The sequence below is a fragment of the Rana temporaria genome, chromosome 1 (assembly GCF_905171775.1).
Source record: "Rana temporaria chromosome 1, aRanTem1.1, whole genome shotgun sequence".
NCBI lineage: Eukaryota > Metazoa > Chordata > Amphibia > Anura > Ranidae > Rana > Rana temporaria.
In genome coordinates this window covers 590,708,917-590,736,331 of record NC_053489.1, presented here as the reverse complement: position 1 = coordinate 590,736,331, position 27,415 = coordinate 590,708,917, and the positions used below count along the sequence as shown (strand labels likewise).

General features: G+C 45.2%; 1 protein-coding gene across 7 annotated transcripts in view; it reads left to right on the top strand.

Moving 5' to 3' along the window:
* Positions 1-27,415, top strand: part of TBC1D1 (TBC1 domain family member 1) — a 294,417-nt gene that overhangs the window by 229,170 nt on the left and 37,832 nt on the right. For all 7 annotated transcript variants that reach the window (XM_040335139.1, XM_040335138.1, XM_040335136.1 and 4 more), the window contains 2 exons: positions 12,134-12,319; positions 25,281-25,442. In XM_040335139.1, the coding sequence (XP_040191073.1) occupies positions 12,134-12,319; positions 25,281-25,442 (348 nt within the window). The remainder of the gene's footprint in view (positions 1-12,133; positions 12,320-25,280; positions 25,443-27,415) is intronic.

Sequence of the window (27,415 nt, the reverse complement as noted above, 5' to 3'; positions counted from 1 at the left end):
AGCACAGAGTCCTGACCTCAACACGATAGAACACCTTTGGGATGAATTAGAGCGGAGGCTGCAGGCCAGGCCTTCTCGTCCGCATCAGTGCCTGACCTCACAAATGCACTTCTGGAAGAATGGTTAAATATTCCCATAGACACACTCCTAAATCTTGTGGACAGCCTTCCCAGAAGAGTTGAAGCCGTTAAAGCTGCCATTAGTGGGCCAACTCCATTATGAACCCTACAGACTAACACTGGGGTGCCATAAAAGTTCATGTGCGTGTAAAGGCAGGCGTCCAAATACTTTTGACAATAGTGTGTGTGACAAAATAACCAACTTGAAGCATGCACCCAATTTATTAGGACACAGACAAATCTTTACTAGGGCACCCAATTAAAAAGAGATGACCTGTGTGCAGTTTAGGGGTTTCAAGTTATTGTGGTATAAATAGAAATGTATCTGGAAGGTCCATCTTCTTCTGGAAAGATTAATGAAAAGCACAAGTCAGTGATGGATGCAAGAAAATTTCCAAGCCCCAAAATATCCCTTGGAGTACAGTTAAATCAATCATTATGATATGGAAATAGTATTGCACAGCCATAAATCTGCCAAGAACATGCCGTCCTCCAGAAATGTGTGACCTTACAAGCAGGAGACTAGTGAGAGGCTGCAAAGTCTTATGATCGATCTGGAGGAGTTGGACGCCTCGGTGGCTGGGATTGAATAGACTGCATACAACAACTGTTTCCCGGGTGCTAAACTAGTTTTATGGGAAAGTGGCAAAACAAAGCCACAGTTAACTACAGCTCACATGAAATCTAGTCTACAGTTTGCTGATACCACCTTGGAAGACATTTTCTACCAAAAGTTTACCATCAGAAAAAAACACTTTATTTGGCATAAGCCAAACACTGCATGTTATAATTGCACCATCCCCACCGTGAAGCATGGTGGTGGCAGCCTAAAGCTGTGGAGATCTTTCTCTGTAGAAGGCCCTGGAAATTTTGTGAGGATAGAAGGAATATGGCAAATTATTATATTTTGGTTGAAAACCTGTTGTAGTCTGTAAGAAACCAGAGGAATGTAAAAAAAACATTTGTAAAAGTGGTAGTAATTTAACATATAACCAGTGACTGGCCTCAGGCGATACATATCCTCCTACACAAGTTGTACCTGTTTATCTGCTGTCTTCTATTCTCTACATCCCTTCAAAGTGCTGACTAAGCTGTCAGAAAAAGGGGGCGGAGAGCTGAAGTCCCACTGTGCAGCGCAAAACTAGGAAAACTGATTGGAGGGAAGGGACACACCCTCTCTCACACAGCTTGCAAAGCCGATTCTGTCAATCAGCTGGAGGTCCCTCCCCTGTCACCTTTTCTTTTCGGTGTCAGGAAAACTTGTCAGAAGTAATTAATGCGGATGGCAAAAGGAAGCAGCAGGCAGAAATGACACTTGGCATTCTGAACTGAGACAAGTACACACTATAGAGGGATATGCTTTGTTCATATTTAATGTCTAAGGTTTACAATCACTTTAATGTCCTTGAATATAGAGTGCAAGTCAAGAGTTCAAATGGATTGAAAATTTGTGGCTTGATTTGAAAAAGGCTGTTCAGCTGGAGCTGTTTTACCAATAGGAGCTGGAGTTGTTTTACAAGTAGGAGCTGGAGCTGTTTTACAAGTAGGAGCTGGAGCTGTTTTACAAGTAGGAGCTGGAGTTGTTTTACCAATAGGAGCTGGAGTTGTTTTACAAGTAGGAGCTGGAGTTGTTTTACCAATAGGAGCTGGAGTTGTTTTACAAGTAGGAGCTGGAGCTGTTTTACAAGTAGGAGCTGGAGCTGTTTTACAAGTAGGAGCTGGAGCTGTTTTACAAGTAGGAGCTGGAGCTGTTTTACAAGTAGGAGCTGGAGCTGTTTTACAAGTAGGAGCTGGAGCTGTTTTACCAGTAGGAGCTGGAGCTGTTTTACCAATAGGAGCTGGAGCTGTTTTACCAGTAGGAGCTGGAGCTGTTTTACCAATAGGAGCTGGAGCGGTTTTACCAATAGAAGCTGGAGCTGTTTTACCAGTAGGAGCTGGAGCGGTTTTACCAATAGGAGCTGGAGCTGTTTTACCAATAGGAGCTGGAGCTGTTTTACCAATAGGAGCTGGAGCTGTTTTACCAATAGGAGCTGGAGCTGTTTTACCAATAGGAGCTGGAGCTGTTTTACCAATAGGAGCTGGAGCTGTTTTACCAATAGGAGCTGGAGCTGTTTTACCAATAGGAAGAGGGGTAACCTAGTTACACCCAGATGTGTAAAGCTGATAGAGACCTTCCACACTCGTATAACATGCTGCTTCCCTCTCCCCTAAAGCTAGCCTCTCTTCTTTTAGTCCCATTGTCACTGCCCCCACTTTCCTTTTATATATCCTTATGGATTTTATGTTTTGATTGGTGTAAGGGAGGGTTATAAGAGGTTTTTTTTTTTGCAATCCTTTTCCCATTGGGGAGAGTTTCCTTCACTTCCTGTTCCATAGCCAAAACAGCAAGTGAGAGGAAGTCGCAGCAGAAAAAGGGGGAATCTCTTGTGGGGGGCCCCCCAGGTCACCAGAACATGTTACTTTTATAGGGACAACCCAAAATTTGGGGTTTTCTTTCAATGATACTGGTAAACGTGATAAATTCAAGAGGGTGAATCTCCCCAATGGGGACACAGACTGTAATAAAAATCTAATGGGTGTTCTATCTCATCTCCACTTTACCCAAAACTAGGTTTTGCCTTTCAGTTATAATTTAGTTCAGAATTCTGTGTACGAATATACAAAAGTTTTTTTGAAGAGAAATACAAGCTTCAGTACTACTTTAAAGGGGAAATGTACTTTTCGTATAGAGTCTGTTATTTTTGTGTGCGTTTTATGCTAATAAAACTTCCAAGGGAACGTATACTTTTTATAGGCACTGTATGCTATAAGTATTGTTTTGTGCATATATTGCATTTCCTAGAATATTATTTTATATTGCCACTAGAGGGCAACTTAGTCATATGGTTTGGTGCACCAAAGTACAAAAACCACCTTATTGATCAATAATGTGCCTGGGGTGAAGCAGTAGATTTTTTTTTGTTTTTATCATGACTAAATATAATTAAATGCCTTTTATCAAGTTGCATTATGTTAAAATGTACCTAGAATGGATTGTCAATAAAGTTCCCATTTTCATTATAAAACACAGCACTGCATACCGATATGAAATCATCTTGCGTTCATTGTTTAAAGGGGTTGTAAAGGTTTGTTTTTTTATTTTCTAAATTGGTTCCTTTATGCTCTAGTGCAGGCATGTCCAAAGTCAGGCCCGGGGGCCAATTGCGGCCCCCCTGGTGATTTAATATGGCCCCCCTGGGGATTTGGATATATATAGCCATTGCAGCCTCACATGTGCCCTGTGCCCTGGGGGCCACAAAAGATATATACCGTATTTATCTGCGCTGCCTCGGAGGGGACAGGACGCGCGCCATCAGATTACATAAAGAGAATCTCCTGTTTACGTCTGTATGTGGCGTCTGTAATAGGAAGTCCCGATTCCTGGGATGCCATTGGATGACTGTTCTGTTTATCATAGGCCACAAGTAAACAAGAAATTCTCCTGTTAGTAATCTGACGGCACTTGTCACTCCCCCTCCCTGTCCCCTCCAAGGCTGCAGATGGGAATCGATCGGACTGCACTGATAGCAATGGTAAGGCTGCATTCATGGCACATGTGAGGCTGCATTGATTGTAATAGTAATGCTGCATTGATTGCAATGGTAAGGCTGCATTCATGGCAATGATAAGGCTGCATTCATGGCAATGGTGAGGCTGCATTCATGGCAATGGTGAGGCTGCATTCATGGCAATGGTGAGGCTGCATTCATGGCAATGGTGAGGCTGCATTCATGGCAATGGTAAGCCTGTGCGTGTTATACGCTGATAAATATGGTATATCCAAATAACACGCCTGAGCTCATCTCTTCACCACACACAGCTACGAAGGCAAGAGAATTCTTTTTGGGGCAGTGTATTAGTGCTTGGGCAAACACACGTAGATCAAATTTTAATGGTTCAAAGAATGTCAGGCAAAATGGTCGGCCCTCGAGCATGTTCACTTCATCAAATGTGGCCCTCTTTGAAAAAAGTTCATTGCATTGTTGGTTCACTTACCTTTTTCCTTCGATTTCCCGTCTAAATGTTTTTTTTTTTTTTCTTTGTTTTCTTTGTCTGAATTTCTCACTTCCTGTTCCTCCTCAGTAAGCTCTTCTGGCTCACTAACCCCCAGCCAGAACGACTCAGATGATGGGGGCAAGCTTACTGAGAAGAAACAGGAAGTGAGAAATTCAGACAAAGAAAAAAAAACATTTAAAAGGGAAATCGAAGAAAAAGGTAAGTGAACCAACAATGCACTAGCTTAAAGGAACCTATTTAGAAAATAAAAAACAAACCTTTACAACCCCTTTAAACGAACACATTTTGCTTTTAATTAGTTACTGTTTTTCCTGGTTGAGTGAGGCGCTGGTGATGTAATCATGGCCTCATAGCTGCATCCTGGGAAGTTCATGTCACATGTTTCAAGAGGCAGGCCGTAAAGAGGCTGTAAACTCGCACAAGACCCCCCCTTTTTTTTTATCGCATTGCATTCGTAGAGGAATGGCAACGCATGTATGTGAACGACTGTCATTGAAAACAATGACTATGGATGACATGCAAATTTAGAATGTTTTCGACGCATCCAATTCGTTATGAACTCGCCTCAGTGTGAACCGGGCCTTGGTGAGGATACAGAAAGAAAATGGGAATAAAAACAATAAATTATAAAAAAATAAAAAAAAAGTTCTTAGGAATTCTGTAACTTATTAAAACTATATTAGACCTGAATCATTGGGAAAAGAATATTGTCCCATATTTAAAAAATTGTAATCTGGGTACATTTTTTTTTTTTTTTTGTTCTTTATTTTCTTGTGTCGTCTAAAATTAGAAGTACAGATATGAAAATTTCAAAGCAATCTTGGTTTTCTTATCTTCATTCTGTGATCTCATTCCAGCCACCTTTTTAAAATGGCCCCACCTGCTTCTGTTTACCCTGTCCACCTTTATCATTGTGGCAATATAATGGTCGGGACATTTCAAGTATAGCAGCAAATAATTGCCAGCTTTATGTAAGAGCATACATTATTCCAATATCAATTTTTATACTGTTGCTGGATCATTTATGGAGCCTTGTTTTGGTATAGTCACAGTATTCCAATCGGCCAAAGGTGCACTGTGGAACTGGTTTGGCAGGGGTCTTGAAACTACGGCCCCCCCTGTTGTTCAGGAACTACAATTCCCATCATGCCTAGTCATGTCTATAGATGTCAGTTTTACTATGCCTCTAGGGACATGTAGTTCCGCAATAGATGAAGAGCCCTGTGCTAGAGCTTATACACTTTTAGGCCGGGTACACACGAGAGGATTTATCCGCGGATACGGTCCTCCGGACCGTTTCCGCGGATAAATCCTCTGAGGATTTTGATCCGATGGAGTGTACACACCATCGGATCGAAATCCGCGCCGAATTCCCATCGCGATGACGTGTCGCGCCGTTGCCGCGATGATGATGCGGCAACGTGCGCGACGCTGTCATATAAGGAATTCCACGCATGCGTCGAATCATTACGACGCATGCGAGGGATGGGTTCGGACGGATCGATCCGGTGAGTCTGTACAGACCAGCGGATCGATCCGCTGGAGCCGATTCCAGCGGATAGATTTCTTAGCATGCTAAATTTTTATCCGCTGGAAATCGGTCGGCCCGAAAAAAATCCGCGGAAAAATATCCGCTGGAGTGTACACACCAGCGGATCTATCCGCTGGAACTGATCCGCAGATAAATTCCAGCGGATAGATCCTCTCGTGTGTACGGGGCCTAAGTCTCATGTTGACTGACTCCGTTGTCTGTTGAGTAAGAAAATTAGCTTCCTGGTGCGGCTTCAACTCACAGACCGGTAAGTTACCCTAGTTACAAGTCATTTCAGCCAATGGTGGGCTTTGAGTTTAATGCTGGAATAATGGTCACTTGATCTCTGGCAATGTAGAGGACGTCTGGTCAAGCAGTACAACTATTGCAGTGATTGTCAGCTAATGACCTAAAGAGGACCTCAAATGTGGCCCCTGAAACTACCAAAGGGCACACAACGTTCCCCCATATGTAATGCTTAGAAGACTGTGAGCCACTGCAGACCTAATGGAGAAAATGAATGGTCAGAGAGTATGGAAATGCTACATTTTTGGCTAGGGATATGCTTCAGAAGACCATGGGAAACTGGGAACATGTTACACAAGGCTGATGGAGATCAATGCTATTTCCCTTTGCAAGGTTCCAACTACAGACTGCTGAGGTCCAAGGACCACGCATTATAAACCAAAGGGCCGCAAGTTGGACACCAGGGCACTAATGGCTGACTACTCTTGGCATATGAGTGACTTTAGCAGAGACCAGTTGGCTAGTGTTTTGGCTTTGTCTTCTAACTCTGCACCAGGAGAAGATGTAATTATATTTAAGAATTCCATTGCTCTGCGGTCCAGTTCTGATGCTCATGCGGCCATTGCAGCCACTTTTGGCTGTGGACATGGGTCAACCATTACAAACCCGCTTTCAACACATCAGCTTCAGGGATAACAAGTTTACTTGCTGCCTAATGTATCTCATTGATTATCAGATGCTATTGTATTGAGATAGTCAATGTTATTCACTTTACCTGACAGTAATCTTAATATTATGGCTGATCTGTGTGTGTAATATAAATAAACTATATAACTTTTTTTCTCAAAGTATTGCAACGCCTGCCTTTACACACACACACATGAACTTTAATCGCATCCCAGTCTTGGTCCGTAGGGTTCAATATTGAGTTGGCCCACCCTTTGCAGCTATAACATCTTTAAATCTTCTGGGAAGGCTGTCCACAAGGTTTAGGAGTGTGTCTATGGGAATGTTTGACCATTCTTCCAGAAGTTCATTTGTGAGGTCAGGCACTGATGTGGACAAGGACTGTCTCACAGTCTGTGATCTAATTAATCCCAAAGGTGTTTTGTCGGGTTGAGGTCAGGACTCTGTGCAGGCCAATCAAGTTGCTCCACCCCAAACTCGCTGATCCATGTTTTAATGGACCTTGTACACAGACTAAGACTGGGATGACATTAAAGTTCATGTGCGTGTAAAGGCAGGTGTCCCAATATAGTGTGTGTGTGCGTGTGTATATATAGATCTCTATCTACACGCATATCTATATCTGTGTGTGTGTGTGTGTGTGTGTGTGTGTGTGTGTATATATGTATATATCTGAATGTTAGCTGTGCATTTACAGGTTTCTCGTGATGCTGTCAGCACAAATGGACCCAATCCTGTACCAAAGCTATTTTGAGGGTCTTGTCTTTCTAGTTGGGAGTCCCTGGTGGTCAGCTTTGGCTTTTTATCATGTGTGCTTTTAAAGGGCCAGCGTGTCTGTAAGGAGAACCTGTGCAACAGCACTGGCTGCAAAGCCAATATGTTCACTGCTTATTTGATGGTTTTCATAAGTTCACTTAAAAGCAGTAATCTATTTAATTTTTTTTTTTTTTTATTATTCAACTGAAGTTCTTCCACCAACAAAATCTGTGTGTTTTTTGTTTGACACTGAACTTTCACTGCAGAGGGTTAAGCAGACTTGTCATTAAGCAAATCAATACTGTACGTGCCTGGCCTTTCACATAGGCTCCAGCTTCTGTGGAAAGGTAGAGAATGCCTCGGGTTAAATATGGCTGACATAATCGCCTGCATTGGCACTTTCACAAAGTAGTTCTTTGTTTTCCATGTCTTTCAGAGAACAGCTGCTGCAATAAATGCACATCCTTTAATTAACATTAATTAACATTTCCTATTTATCAAGGCATACTTTTTTTTTCTAAAGGTGTCCTAGACTTCCAGATATTTCTTTCTCCAAAGTTACAAGATTGGGCTTGAAATGTCTTGTATGCAGACCAATTTGTCTGCAGTCTCTGAAGCATCTACATTCTGTGGATAGGACCTTCTGCTTTTCTCTTCTCCATGTTCTATTGTAGTAAGAACCATTGTACTGTGTGTTTCTTAAGCCCCCTTTCACACGGTAAGATTTGTCGTGCAATTTGACAAGTCCACCCTATTGTCAGCAATGGAACCATTCGAATTTCCACGACTCGGAAAAAGGTTACTACCCTACTATTTTCATTGCGACTTTTATGAAGTTGCATGCCACATTTTTTTGTCATACTTTAAGGCTCCATGTACACTGGGCTTAAAAAAAACACCAGTTCCCTTGGCAGAAAAACACGGCCATAGAGTTTTTGTACACAGTTTTAGAAAGTTTTTATTTTTTTTCTGCCAGATAGATCTGTAACGTAGCAGACCTAATTACCACCTTAACCAGACCTGGGCAAACTACGGGCCGTATACGGCCCGGCGGACCTTTTAATCCGGCCCCCGGGCAGTGTTGCCAATAGGGTTGTCCCGATACTGAGTATTAGCGGGAGTACTCCCGCTAATACCCCCGATACTAAAATAGAATACCCCCCCCCCCCCCCCGCCGCTGCCACGTTAATCACCGCGGCGGGGAACATTACAGACAGCGTTCGTTTGAACAGCTGTTTTCCCCGCCGCGCATAGACACTCCCCCTTGGACGGATCTGTCCAATCGCGAGCAAGGGGGAGTCACATAGACACTCCCCCTTGCTCGCGATTGGACAGATCCGTCCAAGGGGGAGTGTCTATGCGCAGCGGGGAAAACCGCTGTTCAAACGAACACTGTCTGTAATGTTCCCCGCCGCGGTGATAACAGTAGGTACGGGGGACAATGGCTGCTGTATGGGGGGCAATGGCTGCTGTATGGGGGGCAATGGCTGCTGTATGGGGGGCAATGGCTGCTGTACGGGGGGCAATGGCTGCTGTACGGGGGGCAATGGCTGCTGTACGGGGGGCAATGGCTGCTGTACGGGGGGCAATGGCTGCTGTACGGGGGGCAATGGCTGCTGTACGGGGGGGCAATGGCTGCTGTACGGGGGGCAATGGCTGCTGTACGGGGGACAATGGCTGCTGTACGGGGGACAATGGCTGCTGTACGGGGGACAATGGCTGCTGTACGGGGGACAATGGCTGCTGTACGGGGGACAATGGCTGCTGTACGGGGGACAATGGCTGCTGTACGGGGGACAATGGCTGCTGTACGGGGGACAATGGCTGCTGTACGGGGGACAATGGCTGCTGTACTGGGGACAATGGCTGCTGTACTGGGGACAATGGCTGCTGTACTGGGGACATGGCTGCTGTACTGGGGACATGGCTGCTGTACTGGGGACATGGCTGCTGTACTGGGGACATGGCTGCTGTACTGGGGACATGGCTGCTGTACTGGGGACATGGCTGCTGTACTGGGGACATGGCTGCATTTGTGGACACATTTAAAAAAAAGTATCGGTATTCGGTATCGGCGAGTACATAAAAAAAACTATCGGTACTTGTGCTCAGTCCTAAAAAAGTGGTATCGGGACAACCCTAGTTGCCAACCGTCCGTAGAATTACGGACAGTACGTAAATAAAAGGCACTTTTTCCCTGTTCGTAAAAGTCCGTAATAAGGGAAATGTGCCCGTAAAAAGATCCGAATGTGAGCCGCAGCGCAGGCAGCGTCTAGTCCTCCTACATTATGCATAGCCTCGCCCTCTCTGACCGCCCAGCCCACCACCACCCGCCGCGAAGCCAATTATCAAAGCGCATTTTCGCGCTAACAACACTGCTGCCAGCCTATTCAAAAGAGCAGCGCGGGGAAACTGAGGAACATCGTAGAATGTGTGGACTCTGTGGAGAGCGGCACCGGCGGGATAGCACACAGCAGCAGATGTAGTGGACACACTGCAGACGCACCCCCACTGTGACGGAGTGGACTGAGTGAAGGCAGACGGAGACCGACCAGTGCGCCTGCCTGCCTGCTCTGCCCGCCCGACTGACTGACTGTAGCAGTCGGCCAGCCGCCATGCTGGTGACGGACCTGGAGTGGACCCTGGTCTCCACTCTCTTCGTTGGAGTAGGACTCCTCGCGACGCCTGCTGCCTGCCCTCAGTGCCACTGCCCTGGCCTTGTCTGGTGAGTCCTCCTCAGTCCAGCAGCAGAGTGTGAAGTGCTATCCTACCTAGACATCATCGGTATGCTGTGTCCTCCTCATGTGCCCCTTTCACCTCTCCACATGTCAGATCTGTGGAGAGGTGAAAGGGGCACAGGAGGAAGACACAACATACTGATGATGTGAAGAAGTCATATGATTTATTTGCAGCCTCTGTGCCATGTCCCCAGCCTCTGTCCCCCTCCTGTGTCATGTCCCCAGCGTCTGTCCCCCTCCTGTGTCATGTCCCCAGCGTCTGTCCCCCTCCTGTGCCATGTCCCCAGCGTCTGTCCCCCTCCTGTGTCATGTCCCCAGCGTCTGTCCCCCTCCTGTGTCATGTCCCCAGCGTCTGTCCCCCTCCTGTGTCATGTCCCCAGCCTCTGTCCCCCTCCTGTGTCATGTCCCCAGCCTCTGTCCCCCTCCTGTGTCATGTCCCCAGCCTCTGTCCCCCTCCTGTGTCATGTCCCCAGCCTCTGTCCCCCTCCTGTGTCATGTCCCCAGCCTCTGTCCCCCTCCTGTGTCATGTCCCCAGCCTCTGTCCCCCTCCTGTGTCATGTCCCCAGCCTCTGTCCCCCTCCTGTGTCATGTCCCCAGCCTTATGCAGTATTGAGTTTAGCCTTTTGGCCCGGCCCTCCAAAATATTTTTAGTTTCTCATGTGGCCCCATCGAAAAAATAATTGCCCACCCCTGACCTTAACAGTCTATTTTCCACATTGAATGAGTCACTCTCCTATTGACCTGTTGGGTTCAGAATCAACAACATGTAATATTTCAAGATATCCTGCAATACATTGTGAATTATCATTACTGTCCCATCTCATGTAATCCGAGATATCATTTCTCAGTCATCCTATGCCCCTAGTGGACATAGGATGACCCTAGACACAAGAGTCATTGGTGAAGCTGAAACAGGAGTACCCCACATCCTTCAAGAGCCTCTGGGTCCCACGGGCCATACCGTTACAAGATCCAATCAGAAATGTAAACCAGAAGTTTTTTTTGTTCCTGCCTCTAATTCCAAATCTCAAAATATGCCTCTAATCGTCCTAATGTGCATGGTTTTACAGAATAACGTTTGAGCTGCAAAACTCCTGTAGAAGCTGCAATTTTTATTCTATTTTTTTCCAGTGTGCATAGAGCCTTACAAAGATCAAGGTGTAGTTGAGATAAGATAACTGAGCATGTCCTATCACAACCAGTAAGAAGACCAGCCACACCTCTGTTTATATAATGTTCACCGTTCTCACCCATTGTGTGTGCTCAGCATGTTTGCACTTTCTTCAGCTGAAGTCAGACAGCTCCGATGGTGTTTGTTGTGCAGTTTGACCTCTGAGGTATGCCGCTCTCTTGTCCAGGGATGGTAGCACCATTGTTAAATATTAACAAGTGTTGTGTTCCACGGATTGAGAAATAGTTTGTTTGTTAACTACACAATGAACGTCGACTCACCTGCCCATCCTTGTCTTTTGTCAGCTGACGCTTCCTCATACAGCTTGATCTACCAGTACCTGAGCATTACTCTGAAAATAATAAACTTGTCTATACAACAGTTTAGCAAAAGGACCATCATGCTAACCCACATTGAGCTGCCCATCACTCATGCCTTTAAAGACAGAATAACCGATGTGCAGCAGCCCCCCTAATACTTACCTGAGCCCCAACTAGATCCAGCGATGTTGCAGGAGTATCTCAGCTGCTTGGAACACCCCTCATTGGCTGAGACAGCAGCGCCATGCCGTTGACTCCCACTGCTGTCAATCAGTCGGTCAGCCAATGAGGAGAGAAAGGGGGCCAGGCCACAGCTCTGTCTGAATCTGAGTTTTGCTCTATCCAAAATGAAAACATTTTTTTTTCCTATACTTCTACTTTAAAACATTAAATATGATTCCATTACCTAAATTAAACTAATATTAATTTGTTAACCTGTATTTATTTGTGTACATATAAAATGTTGCAAAGAAGGGTAGTTTTTTTAAATCTATTTTATTTTCTCCCAGAACGGTCGGAATGGGGAGATATACCACCAAGATCTCCTTTGCAGCCTGTTCGTGAAAATTACCCATTTGTTCCAGTAGAGACAGCCAGGCACCGATCACCAGCGGACCTCCGAGAGCTTTGGAAGAAAGCCATCTTACAACAGATCCTGCTTCTGAGAATGGAAAAAGAAAACCAAAAACTGCTAGGTCAGTCTTTGAAATTACAATGAAATAACTTAAATTTTATTTTTAGTGATGTGTTCTCTAATGCCCCATACACACAAGCAGATTTTCCGCCAGCAAAAGTCTGATGTGAGCTTTTCATCGGAAATTCCGACCGTGTGTATGATCCATCAGAATTTTGCTGTCGGAATTTGCACCAGCAAAAGTTTGAGAGCAAGTTCTCAATTTTTCCGACGGAAAAAATTCCTATCAGAAAATCCGTTCGTCTGTACGGAATTCCGAAGGGTAAAAAACACGCATGCCTGAAAACAATTTGACGCATGCTCGGAAGCATTGAACTTCTTTTTCTCGCCTCATCGTAGTGTTGTATATCACTGCGTTCTTAAAGTGGTTGTAAACCCACTTTTTCACTTTTACCTACAGGTAAGCCTATAACAAGGCTTACCTGTAGGTATAAAGAATATCTCCTAAACCTGTACGGTTTAGGAGATATTCCCCTCGCAATGCGGGCGGCGCATGCGCAGGGGGGAATCCAAGGCGAAAGGACCTGCACCCGCCGGACCCTGCCGATTTTAAATCTCCCGCGCGCACGCGTGACGTCATCGCCGCTCCAGCCAATCACAGCACTGGAGCGGCGATACCCGGAAGACACGCTGGAGCAAGATGACATCCTGCTCGGCGTGGACCAGGTAAGTGGTGTTAACCTCGTTCCAAGGTAAGTATTTCATAATCGGCTAGTATGCGGTGCATACTAGCCGATTATGCTTTTTGCCTTGCAGGTTTGAAAAAAAAATAAAGTTTATGCGGTTTACAACCGCTTTAACGCAAAAAAGTTCCGAGAACTTTTGTGTGACCGTGTGTATGCAAGCTGAACTTGAGCGGAATTTCCGTCGGAAAAAAGTTGGACGGTTTTTCCAACGGAAATTCCGCTCGTGTGTACAGGGCATAAGAATGGTGAGCAGTGAGAGCCTGTTCTCTAGGTTACAGACCCTTTGTTTGGCCTTCTAGGCAAACAGGGCAAGCCCTAAGGCTAGGGGCTAGGTTCACATGTGCTGTGGCCGTGGTTCACAGCAGGAGGTCCGTTGCGTCCCTGATCACTGATTCAGGTGCACAGCAGGTCTGAATTTTTCCCTGAATTTGCACCTGAATCAGAACCAAAGATGCACAGGACCCTTTTTAAATGCAGACCGTGGCCGCCCCGGAACTGTGTGAACTCCATTGAGAGCTGGTTACACTCTCCTTTCATGTGAATTGGATGCTGAGAAACCCACATCCAATTCACATATGTGAGAACCTGGCCTTAAACACATTTTTGTCATTGCTTGGATTCTCTTTGAAAATTCTGTCTTCTGATTTTTTTTTTCTTCGTTGGACATTAATGTACATTTTATCCAACAAAAATATAAAATACATGTGGCATATTTAAAAAATAATTATTCTGTGAATTAATTTTTTTTTTGCAAAAGTAACTCCAAAGGTGTTTTGGTACAGTAATATAATTTGTAAACTTGGAAATTTAGAATGTTTTACTTGAAGTAGTAACCCAGATTGACAACTCCTGCCCACAAGGACCCATGCTCTTATATGTTTTGGAATCGTATGTAGTGTCAAAATATGTTGGCAAGTAACTTTTGCCTAGCATGACATAAAGCTATAAAGGCTGCCGTAACTATTGAAGGGCTATGATGTGGAGGCACAATCGTTCGTACTAAAAACCTTATTGGCAGCTACTGGATAATTAAACATAAAGGGTCAGATTCACAGAAAAAGTATGCCGGAGTATCTGCTGATACGCCGGCGTACTTTCAAATTTGCGGCGTCGTATCTTTATTTGTAATTCACAAACCGACACATGACGGCTTTTGGCTAAGATCCGACAGGCGTACGGCTTAGTACGCCTTCGGATCTTAGGATGCAATACTTCGGCGACCGCTGGGTGGAGTTCGTGTCGTTTTCCGCGTCGGGTATGCAAATTAGCTGTTTACGGCAAACCACGAAGGTACGCGCGTTCGTCGCATTCTCTTACGTCGTCGCTAGTCGGTTTTTCCCATCGCAAACTTACGCCTGCTATTTCATGGCTTAGATTTAGACCAGCCATGTTAAAGTATGGGCGTCGTTCCCGTGTCGAATTAAATTTTTTCTGGATCGTCTTTCAGGACAGCCACCTTAGAGAGATCCCGGCTCCTCCCCTCTCAGGAAACACCGCCTTCAATCAGAGATTTAAGTCTCATCCTCCCACTGGCCCTTCAGTTATGGTGTTTCCTCCGGTGGGGAGACACCGCTGTGGAACCAGGAGCCGATGGCTGGGGAAGCTGAGGCTTTATTGGGCAATTTTTTAGAAGATTGAGTTCTTCTGCCTAAAAAGTTTTTTCATTTTTATTTTTGAATTTGGCGCTCAGGCCGGCTAGTGAGTCGTCACCCGCAGCGCCGCATGTGCGTCCCAGCGTCTCTTTGGGGAGAAGAGTAAGCTGGGAGGTCCGTTGTTTTCTCTGCCTAGGGTGGCGCTGTGGGCTGCCTCAGGTCCCCCCTGCTTTGCAGCCAGCTTGGAGCTCGCTGGTCCGGAGGATGGGCGACGTCCGTTCCGGTTGGGGGCAGGACAGCCACACGAGGCCGCGTCTTCCGGTTCCGGACGCGGCCTAGGAAAGCGGACCACGCACGCTGGCTGGTGCAGTCTCACCAGTCTGAGGTGTCAGCTAAGGAGACAACAGACCACCGCTCCGCTAAGCAGCAATGTCGGAGACAGAGGTCTCGAGGACAGCTCCATCCGAGGAAAGCGCCAGCCAGCCGCAGGTAAGTGAACCCTGGGGTGGTGTTCACCTGCCTATACCCTGTTAGCTCCACGGGTGTTTTTCCCTTCCTGGTGGTCGGTGGGGATAGGAGTTTCTGGGACCCTGGTGGTGGTTGGTCCTGGGGGGCACTCCTGGTGATCCCTGTGTTTATTGCTGGTGGGCCCCAGCTAATGTGCTGCTGTCTTTTGTTTGCTTCTCTTTTCAGAAAGCCTCAAGCAAATCAGCCCATGGCTCTAAAAGGAAGTGCCCTGTGTGCAGATCAACACTAGGGGAATCCTGGTTGAAAACGCTCTGTAAGCGTTGTATTGGGGATGTTTTGAGAGAACAGACAGCAGAACAGGGGGCAGAGCTGGCGGCGTCAGTTAAGGAGCTTTCTAGTACCTTTCAGTCCTTTCAAAACTTTTCCTCTTTTCAACTGCCCCAGCCCCAAAGCAGTGTCCCACCAGCACAGCAGGTTGTTTCACCTAATCCCACGGATTTTCTCCCTAGTAGTGGTGAGAAACCGGAGGGTCTAGCGGAGGACATTGAGGAAGAAGCGGGTAGCGCCATTTCTGATTCCCAGGAGGAATCAGATATAGAGGGGCTGGACGGGGAGTCCTCCAAATCCTCAAGGTACAAACTTTCTCTAGAGGATGTGGAGGAGCTTTTAGATGCCATCCACACCACTCTAGGTATCCAGGAGGAAAAGAAAGTTTTGTCATTACATGACCAAATGTATAGAGGTCTGGAGGAACAGGAAAAGAAAGTTTTTCCAGTCCATGATGTGTTGGTCAATGCCATTAAAAAAGAATGGCAAGACCCAGAGAGGAAACCTTTTTTCTCTAATGCACTAAAAAGGAGGTTTCCTTTTGCAGGTGAAGATAGTTTAGTTTAGAATAAAACTCCAAAGCTAGACGCAGCATTCTCTCAGGTATCCAGAAATACAGATCTGGCCTTCGAGGATATGGGGGTACTCTCTGACCCCATGGATAAGAGGATGGATTCCCTTTTGAAAAAGTCCTGGGAATCATCACAGACAAATCTCAAACCCGCCATGGCAGCCACGGTAGTGGCCCGCAATATGGAGTTTTGGCTCACGCAAATCAAGGCGCATATCGAAGCTAATACAGCAAAGGATGTTATCCTTGCTTCTTTTCCCACGCTCCTTAAAGGGGTGGCCTATCTGGCAGATGCCTCGGCCAAATCAGTACGCATGTCCGCCAGATCTTCAGCCCTGACCAATTCAGCAAGGAGAGCCTTGTGGCTTAAGACGTGGCAGGGTGACTGTGCGTCTAAGATAAAACTCTGTGGCATACCGCTTACCGGAGATTTATTATTTGGGCCTGGTCTGGAAGCCGTCCTGGATAGGACGGCTGATAAAAAGAAAGCTTTTCCCATTAAAAGGAAATTTGGGCAACAGGCAAAAAGAAAATTTCAGTTTCCTAGGAAATCTGAGACCCCTAAAACAGGTCAACAAAAGAAAGTTTGGGGACCTAAGGGGAAAGGGCGGGGGGCGGCGATTTTTCGCCCTCCTGAACAGCCCAAAAAGGCCCAGTGACACGGTAACAGTGGGAGGAAGGTTGGGGGCTGTGGGAGGTGATCACCTCAAACCAATTTGTTTTGGGGATCATCAGACGGGGCTACAGGTTGGAGTTCTCAAATCCCCCACCTCTCAGGTTTTTGATTACCAACCTACCAATATGCGGGGAAAAAGCCTCCGCTCTTCTATCCTCTTTACAGGAATTGGAAGAGCAGGAGGTGATTGTCCAGGTGCCAGGTCCGGAGACAAGCAGAGGCTTTTACTCCCACATTTTTGTGGTCCGCAAGCCATCAGGGAAATTCAGGCTCATCCTGAATTTGAAGCCTCTGAATGTCTCCGTCAAGTACAGGAGATTCAGAATGGATTCGATCTATTCGGTCAGAGCGTTACTCCCGCCAAACTGCTTCATGGCATCCATCGATCTAAAGGATGCGTATCTGCATATTCCCATAGCCGAGGATCATCAAAAATATCTGAGGCTAGCAGCAAGGACTGGGAATCGGGTACTGCATTGGCAGTTCAAAGCTCTCCCCTTTGGGCTATCGTCTTCCCCCCGAATCTTCACAAAAGTGATGGTAGAAGTTCTGGCCTTTCTGCGACTCAAAGGTCTTTCGATAGTCGCATATCTAGACGATCTTCTCCTGTTTGCACCCTCAGCGGAACAATTGGTTCAGGATCTTCAGGTAGCAAGAGACATCCTGGAGAAATTGGGATGGCTTCTGAACCTAGAAAAGTCCAGTTTAGTCCCAGCACAGAGAGTCACCTTCCTGGGTTATGTGGTGGACTCAACGATCCAAAGGGTCTTTCTTCCCTCAGAAAAGGTCCTAAAGGTGGACAAGACCATGTTACGGTTGCAGAGCAACAGTCAGGTTTCAGTCAGGGAGGCCATGTCAGGATTGGGATTGCTAACATCCACACTTCCGGCAGTACATTGGGTGGGACTGCACTTTCGTCCCCTTCAGCTATTTATTCTGAAGGTTTGGGACCACAGTCAGACCTCTTTGGATGCCTTAATCTCCATCCCAAATCGGGTCAAAAGGTCACTCTGGTGGTGGAGAAAGGGAGCAAATCTGTCCCAGGGTCTCGTGGATCCTGCCAGTGACCAAGACAGTCACAACCGATGCCAGCGGTTCAGGTTGGGGAGCACACTTGGGTCCCAAGTGGGTCCAAGGGACCTGGAGGAAAGAGGACGCTCTAAGATCCTCCAACTGGAGGGAGCTGAGAGCAGTAGAACTAGCGCTCAGAGCCTTTCAGGGGGAACTTCAGGGACAACATGTGAGAATCCGTTCGGACAATTCCCCAACAGTAGCCTACATCAACAGGCAGGGGGGTAAAAAAAGTTGCTCCCTATGGCTTCTAGCAGAAGCCATCCTGAAGTGGGCCGAACTCAATGTATTGTCCCTGTCTGCAACCCACTTGAAGGGAGATCAGAACCAGACAGCGGACTTCCTCAGCAGAACAACTCTGAGGGAAGGCGATTGGATCTTAAAGCAGGAGGTATTCAACATGATTGTTCAGAGATGGGGAACACCATGCATAGACCTCTTTGCCTCGAAACACAATACCAAGACAAGTCTTTTCTTCTCCCTAAACAGATGGGACGGAGCGCTGGGAATAGACGCACTCGCCCAGACTTGGACATTTTCAAGGTGCTATGCCTTCCCCCCTCCGGTCCTGATTCCGGCAGTATTGAGGAAGTTGCAAGGGGAGAATACGATCCTCATCTTGATCGCTCCTTATTGGCCCAGGAGACCGTGGTTCTCCATTCTAAAGAACCTGGCAATAGAACCTCCTTGGATCCTTCCGGCCCAGACCGACCTTCTTTCTCAGGGTCCAATCTGCTGCCCTCAGGTAGACAGGTGGAACCTGGCAGCCTGGCTTCTGAGGAGTCATTGTTGAGGGGCAAGGGTTTTTCTGAGCGTCTAATTAAGACTCTCCTAAATTGTATGAAAGTAGAAACTCAAAACATCTATTGTAAGGTGTGGAGACGTTTTAACATAGGGTGCTCAGAAGGCTCCTTTGACGTTCATAGTTCAGTGGCAGTGCTAGAATTCCTACAGTCAGGTGCAGACAAAGGTTTAGCACTTAGCACATTGAAAGGACAAGTTTCTGCGTTGAGCGTTTTTCTAGAGAAACAACTAGCGTTAGACCCTTGGATAGCAAGGTTCTTCAAGGGTCTAAGTAGACAGAGGCCAGTTAGAACCTCTTCCCTTCCAGTTTGGAACCTCTCTTTGGTTTTACAGGCTCTTACAAAAGAACCTTTTGAACCACTAGAATCCTGTTCTTTGAAACTAATTACCCTCAAAACGGTGTTTTTGGTGGCAATTACCACGGCAAGATGAGTCAGCGAACTCGAAGCCCTTTCCATTAGGGCCCCTTATTTTCAAATTTTTCCGGATAGGGTTATTTTCAAAACCGATCCGGCCTTCCTGCCAAAGGTGGCTTCAAGATTTCATAGGAGCCAAGAAATCATCTTACCCACTTTTTGTTCTAATCCTGTGAAGGAACAGGAACGTTCATTCCATAATTTAGATGTTAGGAGGTGCATTCTCCAATACTTAGAATGCACTAGACAATTTAGAAAGTCAGAGTCCCTTTTTGTATTATTTTCAGGATCTAAGAAAGGATCCAGGGCGTCCAGACGGACTATAGCCAGATGGCTTAAATCGGCTATTGTTCAAGCTTATGAGTTAGGAGGGTCAGACCCCCCAGATGGGATCAGGGCACATTCCACTAGAGCGGCTGCAGCTTCACAAGCGGAATGGGCTGGTGCTTCTCCTGAGCAAATTTGTAAGGCTGCAACGTGGTCCAGCTTCAACACGTTTGTCAAGCACTACAGATTGGATCTGCTGTCAGCAAAGGACCAAGCCTTTGGTCGTAAAGTTCTGCAAGCAGTAGTCCCACCCTAAGGTAAGGTGCTCGCTTATCCTCTCTAAGGTTGCTGTCCTGAAAGACGATCCAGGCAAATATGGAGTTACTTACCGGTAACATCCTTTTCCAGGAGTCTTTCAGGACAGCACCGGTACCCACCCAGGTACTGGACGTCTGAGGACTCATCACATAAGACCGTCAGGTAAGATTGTAATGTTTGTGTTGTATGACGTGTTCTTGTGTCTCCCCAGTTGGCCGGAGGTGCTCGTGATAAACTGAAGGGCCAGTGGGAGGATGAGACTTAAATCTCTGATTGAATGCGGTGTTTCCTGAGAGGGGAGGAGCCGGGATCTCTCTAAGGTGGCTGTCCTGAAGGACTCCTGGAAAAGGATGTTACCGGTAAGTAACTCCATATTTTTTTTGCGTAAGACGCCAGGGAATACGAAAGGACGTAACGCACGTCGTCGTTCAAAAAACACGTCGGGGCGCCGTAATTTCGCGCAAAGCACGGTGGGAAATTTCCTAACGGAGCATGCGCAGAACGTTCGGCGCGGGAATGCGCCTAATTTAAATGGTACACGCCCCATTTGAATTAGGCGTTACACCGCCGCAAGTTTACAGGCAAGTGCTTTGTGAATCAAGCACTTGCGCTGAAAACTTGCGGCGGTGTAATGTAAACGAGATACGTTACGCCGCAGCGCAGGTACCTGAATCTGGCCCAAAGGATTTTATTGCATGACTGTTCATATTTAATCCATGGAGAGGGGCAGGGGTGGTGTGTTGAAATACATTTTTGCTGTTCACTTATTAGAGGGGTTAACAATAAAAGAAAAAAATTATATTTCCAGCATGTCCGATCACTTCTTCTCAGACCTTCAGCCTTATCTGGTGGTGTCTGTTATTTACCCAGAGTCATTAGAAAGTCTCCAATCCATATGAAAAATACAAGATTCTCCTGTTTTGTATATTCTTTTTCAAGTCAAGGCTTTGTGTTTTCTTCTGTCAAGTATACTTTGGTAGCTAATCTTTATGGTCTTTGTTGTACCTGTAATGGCAAAATCTGTTTAACCACTTACCGACCGCACTATAGCCGAATGACGGCTACAGTGCGGCTCGATAACTCTGGGAGGGCATACATTGACGTCCTTCCAGAATTGCGCCCCCTGGGGCATGCACACGGGAGTATCCATAACATTATGGTAAATGGCCGCTGATAGCGGCCGTTTACCACATGATTGCTCCGTCACTTGTAAACAAACCGGCGTCATGTCATGATGCCTGTTCCTCTCTCCCCTCTATGTACCGATCGGTACAGTGTGAGAGGAGAGGGGGGAGAGATTAGGTGCATCAGCGCTGTGGGCTGGATGTGTAGTGCCCACAGCGCTGCTCTGTGCCCATTGCAGCCTCTGCCATTTCTCCACCATGCCATCCCTCCACCTTAATGCTCTGCCATCCCTTCACCATAATGCTCTGCCATCCCTCCACCATAATGCTCTGCCATCCCTCCACCATAATGCTCTGCCATCCCTCCACCATAATGCTCTGCCATCCCTCCACCATAATGCTCTGCCATCCCTCCACCATAATGCTCTGCCATCCCTCCACCATAATGCTCTGCCATCCCTCCACCACAATGCTCTGCCATCCCTCCACCACAATGCTCTGCCATCCCTCCACCATAATGCTCTGCCATCCCTCCACCATAATGCTCTGCCATCCCTCCACCATAATGCTCTGCCATCCCTCCACCACAATGCTCTGCCATCCCTCCATACTCTGCCATCCGTACTCGGCCATACCCAGCCACACTCAGCCTCTGTATGTGGCCAGGCTGTGGAAGTCTCCCACATGTGGAATCACTATACTCAGGAGGAGTAGGAGAATAGCAGAATGTGTTTTGGGGTGTAATTTGTGGTATGCATATACTGTGTGTGAGAAATAACCTGCTAATATGACAATTTTGTGGGGGAAAAAATACAACTTCAAAAAACTCCCCATGCCTCTTACCAAACACATTGGAATGTCTTTCTAAAAAGGAGTCATTTGGGGGGTGTTTGTACTTTCCCAGCATGTTAGGGTCTCAAGAAATAGGCCGTCAGTACTTCAGGTGTGATCAACTTTCAAAGATTGGCACCATAATTTGTGGACCCTTATATTTTAACAGAAACTAAGAAAAATGCTATTTTCCTCAGAATTTTCAGTCTTTTTCCTCTTATAGCGCAAAAAAAAAAAAAAAAAACAGCGGTGATTAAATACCACCAAAAGAAAGCTCTATTTGTGTGAAAAAAGGACAAGCCTTTCATATGGGAACATTGTTGTATGACTGAGTAATTGTCATTCAAATTGTGAGAGCACCGAAAGCTGGAAATGGGTCTAGTTAGGAAAGGGGTTTAATTGCCCAGTGGTCAAGTGGTTAATATAGATTACCTGATTAAAAAAGAAAATGACCCGATCAGTAGGCCACCATGTCATGTAATGTCTACAGGCATCCGTGGGGAAAAGCTGCTAGGTTCTTTCTCACTTATTCATCGTGTTGCGTCCTTCAGTTTACCCAGACTAAGGCGTGTCTTTAGATGGTGAAACCAGGCCAGCAAGGAAGCCGGAAAACTTGTTAGGAACAGATTATAAATTGATAAAAGCACAAAACGGCCTTGATGTAGTATGAGTTGGCTGCTCTTTATAGTGGCCAACAATGTAATCTGATCCGTAACACTTATTAACATGTTTGTGTTGCCTTGTAGAACATCGAAGATGAAATATAAAATGTTTGATTTACCCCTACGGAGATGGTGGACATTCTTGTCTACATTTTATTTGATAAAATCTGTTGGGCTTTTCGATTTTTATTTTCTTGTGTGATTTCTTGTGTAAATTAAAACTCCCAACCACTTTATATATTTTAGCATGGATAGGTTTAAACATCAGTCAGTATTTTAATGTCTGTCTTTACAATTTGGAGATTTTCTCTGGTCTCCTGTGCTATAGACTAAACAGGCAGTTAGAGGAAATATACCCAAAGTTAGGGAGTATCCCACCTTTGACAGATGTCAATGGAGCAAATGCTGACACTGAGAAATGTACCCTCTGCTTTTCTTCGGTTGGCAACTGTACTATTAAAAATTTTCGATCACTCTTCTTTTTTTTTTTTTTTTTTATGACAAAATCTACCAAAATAAATGGCGAGCATAATCTCCCCAACAGCAACACAAAGTGATAACCCTTTGCCAGTTACTTCAAAACATTTTCTCTGTCCTCGCAGTAACTAGAGGGCAGTGATGGCAAACCTTGATGTTTTGGAACTACATTTCCCATGATGAATGAATGAATGACTTGTATAGCGCAACGCATGCGAACTGAATCGCCTCTGGGCGCTTTTTTCCAGCCAGTATCTGCTTGGCTGGTGCGGTCATTTTTACCCCGTAGGATCATGACACGCTAGGGACACAGTCATACACACATATATATATACATATATACTGGGCCAATTTGGACGAGATCCAATTTACCTACCAGCATGTCTTTGGAGTGTGGGAGGAAACCGGAGTACTCGGAGGAAACCCACGCAGACACAGGGAGAACATGCAAACTCCAGGCAGATGGTGTCGTGGTTGGGATTCGAACCAGCGAACCTTTTGCTGCTAGGCGAAAGTGCTACTCACTGCACCACTGTGCTGCCCTTGATGCTGAACTACACCGCAGAGTGCATGACCATCATGGGAAATATAGTTCCAAAACATCTCGGGTGCCCAGGTTCACCATCACTGCAATAGGGCTTTAGCTGGCCATACATGGTTTTAAATTTGGCCTGTTCTGCGGGGACCAGCTGAATTTTGATCCATAAATGGTCCCTGGGGTTGTACATAAGTCAATCTGCTATTCATCCTCTGTAGCCAATCTTTGCATTTTCTCCACATGATCAGCACTGTAGACTATAGCCTGCAACACTGATTAGTGTATTCTGACAGTGGGTTCCCCTGTGCACCTCAAGTGTGGATGGGGAAATTTGGGTAAGTTGGACCCATCTATGGCCTACCTAAGATAAGTTGTCAATCCAACAATTTTATGTCCATAAGCCAGATAGAATTTATTAAATTAATAGCTGTACACACATCTTTAACCACTTAAGGACTGCCCCACGCATATATACTGCAGCAGATCAGCCCTCCTGTGCAAAATCACTTACCTGTATGTGATTCTGTGCACAGGGTCTGGGGCGCACGCGCCCACTGTCATTGGACACAGCGGGAGCCAATCGGCAGGTCCAGCAGACGCGATGTCTGTTGATCATTCACAGGAGAGGCAGACCGCCGTTCTGTTAGAGAGGAAAATGGAGATCTTGTATTTCAGATAGGTCTTCCTCCAGTTAAACACATCCCCAACACAGTTGGAAAGCACTTCCTAGGAGCACACTGAACAGTTTGAAAGCCACTGATGTAAACCCCATGCCTCACAGTGTCATTAGTACAGTGAGAGTGCATTTTTTTTTTTTTTTTTTTTTTTTTTTTTTTTTTAGCAGTGATCGCTGTATTATTGTCACTGGTCCCCAAAAAGTGTCACTTGGTGTCCAATTTGGCCGCCACAATGTCGCAGTTCCGCTAAAAAACACTAATCGCCGCCATTACTAGTAATAAATAAAAATTCCATAAATCTATCCCATAGTTTGTAGATGCTATAACTTTTGCGCAAACCTATCAATATACGATTATTGAGATTTTTTTTGCCAAAAATATGTACCTGAATACATATTGGCCTGATTTATGAAGACTTCTTTTTTTTTTTTTACATTTTGACACAAAAAATAAAAGCGGCAGAGGTGACCAAATACCACCAAAAGAAAGCTCTATTTGTGGGGGAAAAAAGGACATACATTTTATTTGGGTACAGGGTCGCCCGACTGCGCAATTGTCAGTTAAAGTGGCGCAGTACCGTATCGCAAAAAATAGCCTTGTCGTGAAGGGGGGGTAAACCTTTTGCGGCTTAAGTGGTTAAAGTTCGGACTGCACTGCTTTTAGGGGGCAATTCAAAAATGCAGTTAAAGACACATGGTTGTAACAAATAAAAGAATCTTCAAATGAATAGAGGTTAGATGTTTTCAGTGTCTTAGGCAGGTCATAGACTGTTCAAATCTTGGCCAGTTCAGCAGGGAGCAGCTGATATTCCAACCATGTATGGGCAGGCTGAATGTAACTAATCTCCATTTTATGCTGAATAAACTAAATGATCAAGTGTTTTTTTTCACCTTAATGCATTATGCATTAAGGTGAAAAACCTTCTGTCACTCAGCAGCCCCCCTTATACTTTACCTAAGCCCTGTGTTTCCCAAGACGGGAGCAAGCACACCAGCGCTAGCTGGTGTCTAGTGTCCTGATTGGATCGATTGATGGCAGCGCAGCCATCAGCTCCCGCTGCTGTCACTCAAATCCAATGACACGGGCACCAGGGTCGAGTCCTGCTTTCTGTGTTAATAGACGCAGAAGCAGGACACAGAAGCGCGCAGGCATGGGTGTCCACGAAAGAGAACATTTCTCTGACAGGGCACTCAAGAAGGAGCCAGGGGCACCACTGAGGCACTCCAGAAGAGGAGGATCGGGCCACTCTATGCAAAACTCTATGCACAGCGGAGGTAAGTATGAAATGTTTTTTGTTTTGTTTTCTGAACCTTTACAACCCCTTTAAATGGAAAACTATCTTTTTAGATAGATGTTTTGGTCCAAAAGCATTTTAATAAAATAAATTTGATAAAAATCTTAAACTATAAGTAGGTCTTTTAAAAATATTTGTTATGATTTTTGTTCTTTCCATATAGCTTCAGAAAATGACTTGCAAAATAAACGGCTGAAGCTTGATTATGAAGAGATCACTCCCTGTCTAAAAGATGTAACTGTTGTATGGGAGAAGATGCTCGGCACACCTGGAAGAGCAAAAATAAAGACCGATATGGAAAAAATTCATGGTGCTGTTGGACAAGGTAATACCATCTTTGGAAAATCTCTGTGTAGTGTGGATGGCTTCTTTTTTGTTTATCACTATTGTCCTTGTAAAATGAATCTGACACATGCAATGCACCCTCAATACATATATTTTCTCCTTGAGTCCTATTTTTGTTGTTGACCGTGCTGTCAAAATCTGCAAGTCTTCATTACGACTGTCATACAGATATACATTTGGTTTTTGAACCAGACTTGTGAAACTTGTGTCGTAATTGGAAGATTGCACAAACTCCATCCAGAGAGCAGTAAAACATATATCCAGGACCCTTACACAGCAAAGCAATGCTGAACATTAAGGCCTCCTGCACACTGGATGTTTTTACAGCTGCTCCTAGGAGGTGTCAGCTTAATAATGCCTCTCCATGTTTTTCTATGTGTCCATACACACATAGGCTTTTAGGAGTATATTCCTTAAAACATGAATCTACAAACCTATTTAGTTACAAGTAAAAGGCAGACCTTTCCCATAGTTGCCCTTTGCACCAAGGTTCCATTCTAATGGCTGCTTTCCCATAAAGTGTGTATTTCCCTCCCATCTAGTCTGTGTGCATCATTACAGGCTGATGCCTCATTGGTTTGCATGACGTGACTCTGATTGGTGGCATTCCCCTTTTCCTGGTTAAGGACTGGCTACATAGCCAATCCTTATACTTTGCATAAGTCAGCCCCCTTTGATGCAAATCCTTGTGACTATTCTTGGTGGGAGATTAACTTGAATATCCCGGGAAGTTAAGTATTGATTATGGGTTGGCCTACCTTCATTGCATTTGCCAGCATGGGTTCCTTTGAAGTGAGTGTGTGTAAAACAATGAGGGATGGATCCCACTGTTTGTATACACACGCCTAGTCACCGAATTGTCTGGTCTAACAGACTACTGTGAAGATAATATGTTACGCCTTACCTAGATACAAGCTAATTTAAATATATTCATAATTACAATATTTTACAGCTATTAATGGAGATTTCACATAAACTCATAAGGCAACAGAGCTATAAGTGGCATAGGTGTTCTCAAGCTGCAAAAAAACAACCCAGGGCCAGTGTGTTCTGGAGCAGCAGCGGTACAGCTGTATACGGGGTTAAACCGCATCAACGTTTTTAAGCTGTAGTATGTGGATTTGAGAGTAGACAATAGAAAAGGGCAGAGAAACATGGCTAAACACTCATTAACACCAATGTAAAAATGTTTGTGAAAGTTTTTACAGCTGCTTTTTCCTGATGTCGGTACTGACTTTGCTGTTTTTGAGCAGACACCCTTGGCTCCAGTCTTTTTAAAAAGGCTATTTTATTTTGTACTACAGTATTCTTTTTTTGTAATGTATTATTCAGAGCTATGATATTGCAAACACATATATACAGTAGACTTTCTTCATGTACAGTTGTGGCCAAAAGTTTTGAGAATGAAACAAATATTAGTTTTCACAACGTTTGCTGCTAAACTGCTTTTAGATCTTTGTTTCAGTTGTTTCTGCGATGTAGTGAAATATAATTACATGCACTTCATACGTTTCAAAGGCTTTTATCGACAATTACATGAAATTTATGCAAAGAGTCAGTATTTGCAGTGTTGGCCCTTCTTTTTCAGGACCTCTGCAATTTGACTGGGCATGCTCTCAATCATCTTCTGGGCCAATTCCTGACTGATAGCAACCCATTCTTTCATAATCACTTCTTGGAGTTTGTCAGAATTAGTGGGTTTTTGTTTGTCCACCTGCCTCTTGAGGATTGACCACAAGTTCTCAATGGGATTAAGATCTGAGGAGTTTCCAGGCCATGGACCCAAAATGTCAATGTTTTGGTCCCCGAGCCACTTAGTTATCACTTTTGCCTTATGGCATGGGCTCCATCATGCTGGAAAATGCATTGTTCTTCACCAAACTGTTGTTGGATTGTTGGAAGAAGTTGCTGTTGGAGGGTGTTTTGGTACCATTCTTTATTCATGGCTGTGTT